Raw genomic sequence first — 10,902 nt, 5'->3', positions numbered from 1 at the left:
TATCGCGATATTTTACCTGCTGAATTTACAGCTCCAATATCGCAATATTTTGAAAATATCACCTATATCTGTGACTATATATATATATATATATATATATATATATATATATATATATAGAGAGAGAGAGAGAGAGAGAGAGAGATTCTCTGAGACATTTTCCATTTTCCTTTCCCTTCCTGGCAGCCTGAATGGGGGGTGAGAGAAGGGGGAGAGAAAAATAAACAAAAGATGACACATAAAAAGAAAAATAACGTATTTTTCATATGAATGTTGCTTCCTTCACAAATAGAAACACAGGACAAAGAGTCGAAGACAAATCACAGCAGGTAACATTAACGTGCGCATAGAATAGAGTAATTTGTTAGCATATGTTATGTTCTACTTGAAGAATTTATGAAGCAAATTACATAAATTTGGTAAATTCATGTACAAGTTTTTATGATACAACAATCTGTGAATACTCAAATGATCTGGGTAATTTCAGATGCAGCCTGTGTAGTCCAGTCCACCATCGATCCAAAAAAGAGCTCCCAGAACCATAGGTCAAGTGCAAGGACAGAAGAGAAAATTAACAATGCCAAGGTCTGGTACCTGTTCAATGGCCAGCCAGATAATTCAGCCAGTTCTTGCAGAAATGGGAATGACTGCCTGATCTTACCATTATGCTCGTCATTGATAGACCAAGCAGTTATCCATGATACGTTGGAAGGAACCAAGTTAAAATTTTCACGTAATCGCCTGCCCATGTCTGGCATGTGGCCTCCGCCATACAGAATGGCTACTCTTTTATGACCTTCATCAAGTGCCCTCTGCAGTGCTTCCAAAGCCACTCGGTTTCTTTCGCCAATAATGACAGATTTCTCTTCTACAGATGCAGTTACCTGCGTGAACCTTCACAAGCTTGCACAAGATCACTTTCCAAAAGAGAAATATCTCGCAACACTCAACATATTAATGATCAGCAATATGTCAGCTGTGTTGGCTTTGACAAGGAGCTGAGCAGCACATCCAAATCCCAATAACAAATCAAGCTTCTCATGCAAGCGAACACAGTAAGGAACACAATATATTTATATGCACACAAACACCCGTAGGCGCGCACACACACACACAGAAGTTTTGAGTGCTTACTCCGTGGTTAGGCGCTTTGCTAAGAAAATCTTCAGCGCAGAACCAAAATCAAGCCGAGACAGTGCTTTCAGTTCCGAGTATTCAGATGATGGGATCTCATACTTGGAACAGACACTTCCAATGATAAAAAGGCCGACCAATGGCATGGGTAGCACTCGAGAGGCCCAAAGAAGCTTGGATCTCCAGGGTCCAAGTTCTTCAGGGATGGAAGAAGGATGCAACATTGCTTTTGTTGATCGAAGAGTCATGTCCCTTGCAAATGTGAAAAAGCTCTCACCTCTTTCCAGCTGGAAGAAAAAAAGGGTAACATGCATTCACCAATTACAACAGCTATAGAGAAACTAAGGGAGTCCCCAGTTTTTTGGATCACATATTGCAAGAAGCAACACAGACAACCACTTAGAGAGGAGCCACAACACAATATTTTGTGCCAACAAAAAAAAGAAAACTTTTTCAAGCTACCATGGTACTCTTCCAGTGCAGTCACAACCAAAAAATGAGAATACTAGATCCTCCGCATTTATATGCACAGAGTTCCATCATTTAAAACATAATGCAATATATTTTAACATTTATTCTACCATAATCTGATCACATCTGATTACAATTTTCTCCATCTTCCTTCACATCAAAGTATCAATAAGTTCCAGTTCTTTGTATGAAAAAAAAAGGAATGACTCATCTAACAAAAGAACAATTGCTAATTTACCACCTGATACATGATAATCCCACCTGAATTTTGTTTCATCCCAATCATCAAGAAAAAAATGTGCTTATAGGATACAACAATCTTAATCAGTCAAAAAAACAATAGTAGTTGAAACACTTGAGTAACATTATAAGGAAATAACAATACACACTTTCATTTAGAGGTAAAACAAGTACCTGGAGCAACTTGAAAGTTTCATAATCTAAATCTGCATGGTACCAGTCAACAGTCTGGTAATCAAGGCAGTCTAATTGGAAGTCCAAAGCGAGCACTCGAGCCATCTGCCGCTGAATAAAACCAAGAATATTGAAACCTTTAGAGCGTGCACCTTTGAGCCTTTTGGTAGTAACCTGTTTTTTCCTGTTCTCTAAACTCTCCCTGCTTGCTACCATCTCATAAAGAATACAGTCATATGATTCGAGTTCCTTTTGAAGGGTCATAAAGTACCTGAAATTTATCTTATTAATCAACGCTTTTGCTAGTAGCTACATGGTACAGCAATAAGATGAGACACACAAAGGAGGAAGGAATACAAAGATTCACCTCAATAACATTATATCAAGATTCACAGCAAAGAATACAGTTGCATGATACATATCTCACCAAAAAGACAATTCTGAACTCTGAACATATTGATAGTTACAAAGTTGGCAATTTACACTTGCAGACAAGAAATCTCTTGCTGACAAACTGCTTCTGCTGAATGCCTTTCCTTCTCACCATATTATTTTAGACTAAGACCCAATAGTCACTGAAGCAGACGTAGAAGGATGCCAAATTAAGCATCTGCACAGCAGTATGATAGCTGAGTGCAGAAATAGCACCAAGTGCAAGTCACATGCAAGAAACGCCAAACATTGGGCTGCTATTTTTATGTTATTTAGAATAGTGACACTGAAACTAAGAACACTTTCGACTGCTTGGTTTTGTGTCATGCCATCATACAGTGTTTCTGTTTACCATCATGCGAGCAATGACAACTTTCAGTCTGAAAGGTGTTAATAGCTGAATATTTAATTAGAAAAACATTGATAAAAGTTGTACTATGAGCCACAGATCTTCTTAGACAAGCAGCATTGTGCATTTGATACATGCACACCTACCTACTCTGAGTCCATGGATCTTCTCTTGTACTTGGTTTAAGGCATCAAATGTATTTTGGGTCAAAGTCTTGTAATTTGGCTTGTATTAGTTTAGATCCTTGTAGTTTGGATCCTTGCTTGTAATGGGGTTGGGTCATGCTTACTTGTAATGGGTTACTTTGGGTTTGACATTTGTGGATTGAATCCATTAGGAGACTTAAGATCCAAATCCCATGTCCGTAGCTACACCTCTATAAATAGGTGCTGGCTCTTGTATGGCTCATATCTTTGGTATCATAATCAAATTGAACACTTTCACTCTCGATATTAGCTTTGGGAGGATCCTCACCTCTAATTGGGGAAAATTGGGCTCTTGATCCCTAGTCCTCCACTACTAGGAATTTGGAGAATAAACTCTGTTAGCCTCCACTCCATCTCACTTTATCACTCCTAGCTAGACAACTCCCTTCTTCCCACCATTTCCACCAAATTTCTTATCATATCCTTTAACTAAGCATCTAGATCATATCAATTTGGTATCAGAGCAGTTAGACCCCTCATTCAACATTAATTCACCATAAAAAGAAAAAAAAAATAAAAGAAAAAACAAAAAAAAAAGTTGATTTTAATGTGAAAGTGGCTTCGGCCAAAAATTCTTTAAGTACTTGATTTGAGATAAGCAAAGTTCTTGTGGTTTCTATAATGTGCCTATGTTTTCTTTCGGCTAAGCCATTTTGTTGTGGACTGCAATAACAATATTTTTTATGTGTAATACCATTTGATTCTAAGTAATCTTTAAAATCTTTTGATAAAAATTCTTCCCATGAATAAGTACGAAAGATAAAGACATCCTTTTGAAATTTATTTTTGACCAAATTATCAAATATTTAAAAATATAAAAAAAAACTTCTGATTTATGTTTGAGAAAATAAATCCGCGTGTATCTAGTAAAATCATCAACAAAGATTACATAATATACAAACTCACCCTTAGGTGTTGGGCCACAAACATCCGAATGCACCAACTCAAGCGGTCGTATAAAGACAAAAGTTCTTTCTTGTAATGGTAATCTTTTTATCTTGCCAAGAATACAATCTTCACATGTAAAATTTTCAAGATTACAAAATTTGTTCATATTTGGAAAGTGTTGAATTTTGGATACATTAGGATGGCCAAGTCTTCTATGTTATAAATCCAATTCCAGATTATGAACATTATAACAAAAGGTATTTTTGGGTATTTTAAAAAAATCATGTAGTATAAACCTCCTTCCATATGGCCTTCTCCAATCAGCTTCCCTAACTGGCGATCATGAACTCGACAACCAATAGAAGAGAAGAAAACATTATACTCATGGTCAGATAATTGAAAGACAAACAAAAGATTTAGGTTTAACTTGGGAATATATCTAATTTTTTGAATAGAAAAATCTTTTAAAATATTTTTGAAATTTCATATTCTCTTTATCTCAAGGGATGTCCCATCAATTTTGAACCGCTTGAGTTACGACATTCGGATAAGATATCACCATTTGGTATCATATGAAATGATGCACTCGAGTCAACAAGCTAAAGAGTCTTACCAAGATCAGAGATGCCAACAAAAGAGACCGTGACTCCGGTTAATGAAGCTCCTTTGAGTAGAGGTTGGAGAGCTTCTACAAGTTGAGTGAAAGACATGCTCTTAATGTTTGATTCTTATGTAGCTTTGAGTTCACTTGACTCTTGTGCAACTGATGCTACTTTCTTCTCATAGGGCCTCTTTAATTTATGACAAAATGCCTTAACATTTCTCGGTTCACGACAATAATAACAAATAATTTTTTTCTTCTCAAACTCATTGCCTTATTTTCCATAGTTATCATTGTTTGGTCTCCCATAATGTGGTGGTTTTTAAGCATGGACATGGTTTCCCGGCCTAAACACGGCTAGGACCGAATCATCTTCTTTAGATGTCCTATTTTTAGTTTATTTTTCTTCCTACTTAGCCCTTCAATAGTATCTTCAATAGAGGAAACTTTCCCTCTATGAAGAAAAGTTGATTTAATAAACTCAAACTCCGGTCTTAGACCACTGATGAATTGATAGAAATACTCTGCATCAATTTGTCTTTGATGGAGCTCTATGTCTTCGGGATAATGCCATTGTGGCTCAAGAAAAGCCAACTCATTTTAAAGGTCGGACAACTCATTAAAGTATTTTATAATACTTTTTCCTCTTTGAGTCATAGTGTGTACTTTGTATTGTAAGTTGCAAATGTGGGCAATATCTTTAAGAGAATACATTCTCTTGAGATAGTCCTATATTTTTTTTTGCATGTTCAAACTTAGCTAGACTCAAACACTTCTTAATATCAACACTACTAATGAGCCAATACATAATCTTGGCATGCCTCATTCTCTATTCTTTTCATTGTTTCTCGTACGTGGCCATAACATTGGTCTTTTTTGCCTCCGTAAGAGGTACTTCATTTTCTCCTTTTATCTTAGCAAGAATTAATTTGGGTTTTAAATCTGACCCATCCACTAATCCCCATAACCCTTTCCCCCATATGAAGGGCTTCATAATTGAAGCCCATGTTACAAAGTTTGTTTCATTGAGTTTGATGGGTTTTAGAGTGACATTATCATTGTCATTCATGTTTACAAGGGCCAAGAGAAAGAATAGAAGATGGAGAGGAGGATGAAAGAGAGGAAATAATCAAATGTATCACGATCACCACCAAGAGAGCACCTCCAATGAAGAACACGAACACACGAGCACTTGAATAAATTTTGCAAGAGAGGCTTTACTTCTTCAAAATCTTGAGTGGCACATTTCCCAATGCACTGATAATTAACTTGATTTCCAAGCTCTGATACCATGTAAGGAAACAAGGTCCTCCAAAATATATTCACCAAAACAACAAGGTGGACGCTCAAAGACTTCTACCAAAACACCAAAAGAACATTCACAAACCACAAAATGGGCTTACACACAAACACCCACTAAAGGGATAAACACAAGGAATAAAAATAATATTTTATTGATCAAGACCATGCAAGAAGCTTACATTTGAGAGAGGGTTTCACCCTTATTTATACACACATAAAGGTCTCTAAGAAAGATGTTGGGAGAGGTCCCAACGACTCCAATAGAGCCGTTGGGCTCTCTCTCTAATGTCGCTATAGCTAAAAGAAATTGAAAAAGTAAAAAGAGACTAACCTAACACATATATATATATATACACACACACACACACATAAATACGTATATGTACATATACGTTGTATATACATTTACATTTTTAACACTTAGCCACACCACTCTTTAAATAGGTGGTGGACTATGTCACATGGATACAAGTACGGAGGGTACGACATGAAAAGTTCAAAAAAATGTGGGTACGGGGATACGACTATATATATACACACATGTGTGTGTATTTTAAATGTAAAAGAGAAAGAAGAGGTAAAATGATTTTTTTTAATAAGAGGGTGTTTTCCTTTTATTATAGAAGGTAAGGGGTACTTTATAACACCTGTTCCCACCTCTCTCTTTTTGTACATGAAGAAGACAAAGAATAAAGGAGGTAGGTGCCTCTCTCATACACGCACCTAGGTCAACAACAAAAAAAAAATGAGAGAGAGGGGGTAAACTAGGGGGGTGGGAGGAAACGAGAGAGTGAGAGAGGGGGGTAAACCAGGGGGGACGAGAGAGAGAGGACAAAACACAATGTTTTTTTTTTTTTTTTTTTGGGGGGGGGGGGGGGGGGGGGAGGGTCCACTAGAGTGGTCGTCAGGGAGGCACAGCAGAGTGATCGCCCCAAAAAACAATTGGGCCGGGTCGGGGTTGGACCCAACCCAACACTTACCTAGGCCCAACCCACAGCATACCCGCACGCCGTGTGGTACCCGTACCCGTGTCCTACCGTGTCGACACGGATACGACTACCCACGTGGAGTATCCATGTGACAAACGTGGTGGCTCTTGTATGGCTCATATATTTCGAATCATAATCAAATTGAGCTCTTTCTCTCTCAAGATTAGCTTTGGGAGGATCCTCACTTCTAATTGGGAAAAACTGGGCTGTTGATCCCTAGTCTTCCACCACTAGAGATTAAGAGAATAAATTTTATTAGCCTCTACTCAATCTCACTTAACCACTCCTAGCTAGCCAACTCCCTTCTTCCCACCGTTTCCACCAAATTTCTTATCAAAACCCTTTATCTAAGCCTCTAGATCCTATCAGCATTTCATAGCACATCCAAACCAAGGATCTAGTTATAAAGAGAATAAAGACCATTTGCAAGACAGGGGACAAGATCCAAAACATACAAAATCAAGAAGAGAAGCTCTAGTCCACCATAGGTAATCTTCTTTGTCTGTCAAACATGGAAAACAATAAATAGAGGATTACATATAGAGACTTGGCAAAATGATTAGAAGGTTTCATCCTCCAAAAAGGCCATAAAAATCCACAAACTAAAGGCTAGATGTTGGATGCAATTCCTAAGCATTGTCCACTACCTGAATTTTTGAGTCCTTGAGACTGGATACAGTATCAACTGCATGATGACCATAAATGGCAGCAATTTCTTCTTAGTAGGGATGTCAATGGATCGGATTTTATCAATTCGACTCCATTTAGTCGGATTTGGTAAGCCAAAATGATATCCAATTATAATCGGATGCAGACATCGTTTTGATTTTTTGCTATAAAATCTGACAAATATTCGGATTTGATGGATATCTGAGTTCGATTACATGCCAAAATCCAGATATGGCATGAGATTTTCACCATCCAAATCTGAAACTGAATTTGAATCCATTTAGCCAACATCCGATTAATCAGATCTGGTATTGGCCACATCCAATCTGAATCTGAACCATTTAGTCCCTACTTCTTAGAATAAGATATTTGTGTTCCACTCATAATCATTCAGGAAGAAAAACCCAAATTAGCAACAAAATTGCCGCATCTTGCTTGTTCACCAGAAATCACAGAAACAGCCTTCATCTAACTATCTGCTGCACCATCACCAATTGAGTGAACAGAAGAGACTTCTTGCATGCATACCCAAAAGTGGAAATCCTGCAGCATTTGCAAATTAGGGGGAAAATATACTGCTGTTTTGAAAGTTGGGCAACACACCATTAAGAAATTTATCTACAAAACTTTTCGGGAATATCAGTACATTTTTTATTCTTGGTTTGGGACACATGAGTTGTTCAAAACGTATTTGGGTGGTTCTTTTACTTATTTAACTCTTTCTGCTTCTGTGAATACGTCTAAGAATTCCAATTATAATATAGAAGGAACCATTCACGAGTTGTATTTGAGATAATCACTTGGCGTCCTTGCTACTAATCTGGTACTTCAAGTTGACCGGACATGATGCCCGTTAATTATTGAATTCAAATCCATGCAATTCAATCTATCAGGCTCTTATTAATAAATTTTGGAGCAAAGTCTCCAGCGGTTCCTCTAAAAAAATAACAGAAATTAATCAAGCAGTCGACACAAAAGAGAAGAAGCAGAAACAGAAAGAAGTTTCGATGACTATTAAATTATAGCCTTCTCGCAATAATTTTCCGTCATCCAAGAAGGAAAGGAAAAGAAAAGAAGAAAAACTTCCAGAGAGGGAAAAACGAACAAGCTTGATGAATAAAAGGAACTTAACTAGACGATATAGCCGTTTAAACATTTGGAAAAGGAAACGGAAGGAGAGAAAAAAAAAAGAGCTGGAGATATAAACTGAGAAGATGCTCTTGTAAAAAGTGAGACGGAAGGTCGAAAGAAGAAAAGGAAAAGAAAGCATACTCCTTATCTGCAATGTGAATGGTAGACACCAAATCTACCTGCAAACGACATAAAAATCAAAATCTGCAGCTTCAACAACCCAAATAACAAAATGAAAGGAAAAAGAAGACAACTCCATGACAAATGAAAAGGAATTGGGAGGAGGGTGGGGCACGATTAGTGTACGTGCCTGAAGGAAAGGATCGAGCAGGGACCAGGGGAACTTCTTCCGGTAACTGACGACGGCAGTCTGCAACTCCCCATCACCGTCATCCCTTCTCCTGAATCTCATGAAATCTGCGATCGAATTGTTCCCCATGAACTTCTCCATACCTGGCTCATCGTGCTGCTGTTTCTTCAGGACCGAGTGGATGCTAAGAGGCTTGGGGAGAGAAGAACGAGAGGGAGGCTTATGGACGCAAGGCTTCGACCGAGAGAGGGAATTGGAACTGGGGCGAACGGCAAGAAGCTCGTTCCTGCAAGGAAGAGATGAAGATGATAAGATGGCGAGAGACCCGCACACCATTTCTCCCCTCCTCCTCCTCCTCCACCTCTTCTTGATGATCAGCGGGCAGAAGGAAAGAGGAGCTGCAGCTGCTGACCACAAAATGACTCTTTCTAACTAATGTAAAGCAGTAATATAAGTATTCGGTAAGGACCAAGATTTTCATAATTTTTTTCTAAAATTTCACCGCGATCTACATGCATTGGTTTTATAGAAACAAACTTTAGAACATCCGATTACCAAGAACGAAAATCAAGGGCTCATAATTTTATAAATATGCAAACATAAAAATTCATATTTCTTGATCCCGTTATAATGATCTAACAGTGAATTCCAAGTAAATAGACCACCCCCAAGGCATCTACAGAGTTATATTTGCAAAAAAACCTATGAAATCTAGGTTCATACGGGTTTACATATTTTACTAGTTTCCCTATATATATAATCACTAGAATATAAGAACTAATGTGTGAACCGTGATTTTCATGGATTTTTTGTTCTTTTCTCTTGAATCTAACCGCACGGATGTGATCTTTGTGGTTGGTTTTATAAGAACTCGCTCTTGAATAATCTGATTTTGATGCATAAACATATTTTTTTAATGCTTTAAAATCAATGGCTAATAATCTTCATTAATCTTCAAGTATTCAAAAATCATATTTTTGTCATCCAAATACATGATCTAATGGTTGATTCCTATCAAATTCACCATGCCAAGCACATCCACATGGTTGGATTTGCAAAAAAAGTGTTGGAAATGATCATATTTTCAATTTTCATAATCTAGTTCTCATACTTCAGTTTTCATATGAGTGGTTAGAATATGAGAACTGGAAATATGGGCATTTTAACATTTTTTTTGCAAATCAAACCATGTGGATGTGCTTGCTATAGTGAATTTGCTAGGAATCAACCATTGGATCATGTATTTTTGATGAAAAAATAAGGTTTTTGAATGCTTGAATATTTATAAAGGTTGTGAGCCATTGATTTTAAAGCATTAAAAAAATCTCGTTTATTCTTCAAAATCAGATGATTCAAGAACAAGTTCTTATAAAACCAATCATGAAGATCACATCCATGTGGTTAGATTCAAGAGAAAAGAACAAAAAATCCATGAAAATCGTGGTTCACAAATTAGTTCTCATATTTCCACTTTATATATATATATATATATATATATATATATATATATATATATATATATATATATATATATATCGAGAGAGAGAGAGAGAGAGAGAGTGATGTGTAGTTGCTCACTCGTTAGGTGCTCAAATGAAGGTCACTCATGTTGAGTGTCCATCGTGCGACATGATAGACATTCACTGTAACAACCTTGATTTTAGAATAATTCCTTTTAAAAAGAATTTTGGACATTTAGGGCCAGAAAGCCCTAATTTCAAGGTTAGGAATAGATTCACAATGAAATTTAAATGAATTTTGACTTTTATTTCATCAAACTCGGGTTTGGATTGGCTTCAGAACACCCTCGGCAAGTTTTGATGGCAATTCAAACAAATTTGATGTCTTGCAAGGGTATTTTTGACCCTGAGGGACATAGTCATCTCATTCTAAGTTGACCAACTAGGTCAACTGTGTGAGACCCATGTTGGTTTCAAGTACTTTGACTAAGCTTTGACTAGGTGGTTTTTGAAATAAATAAATTCTATGAGTTGAATTGAAAAAAG

The 10,902-nt window shown here is 37.0% G+C and overlaps 1 protein-coding gene across 1 annotated transcript; it reads right to left on the bottom strand.

The window, feature by feature from the left end:
• Positions 1-330: 330 nt before the first annotated feature.
• LOC149814788 (thermosome subunit gamma) lies at positions 331-9,315 on the bottom strand. Its single transcript, XM_089989296.1, has 5 exons — positions 8,893-9,315; positions 8,728-8,761; positions 2,020-2,290; positions 1,135-1,421; positions 331-894 (listed from the first exon to the last, which is right to left on the bottom strand). The coding sequence occupies exons 1-5, from the start codon at positions 9,230-9,232 to the stop codon at positions 465-467; spliced, it is 1,362 nt and encodes a 453-aa protein (XP_089845422.1). The 5' UTR covers positions 9,233-9,315; the 3' UTR covers positions 331-464.
• Between the last annotated feature and the right edge of the window lie 1,587 nt (positions 9,316-10,902).

This window comes from Nuphar pumila, chromosome 15 (assembly GCF_984573655.1).
Source record: "Nuphar pumila chromosome 15, dmNupPumi1.hap1.1, whole genome shotgun sequence".
NCBI classification, from domain to species: Eukaryota; Viridiplantae; Streptophyta; class Magnoliopsida; order Nymphaeales; family Nymphaeaceae; genus Nuphar; species Nuphar pumila.
Note: the sequence above shows the minus strand (reverse complement) of the source record. Positions and strands in the feature narration are given on the sequence as shown.

Excerpts from the sequence above, each read along its gene's own strand:
- LOC149814788 (XM_089989296.1), bottom strand. The coding sequence starts at position 9,232 with ATGGTGTGCGGGTCTCTCGCCATCTTATCATCTTCATCTCTTCCTTGC. Across the intron at positions 8,762-8,892 it reads CGATCCTTTCCTTCAGGCAC|ATTTGGTGTCTACCATTCAC; the intron begins GTACACTAATCG and ends GTTTGCAGGTAG. Across the intron at positions 1,422-2,019 it reads AAACTTTCAAGTTGCTCCAG|CTGGAAAGAGGTGAGAGCTT; the intron begins GTACTTGTTTTA and ends TTTTTCTTCCAG.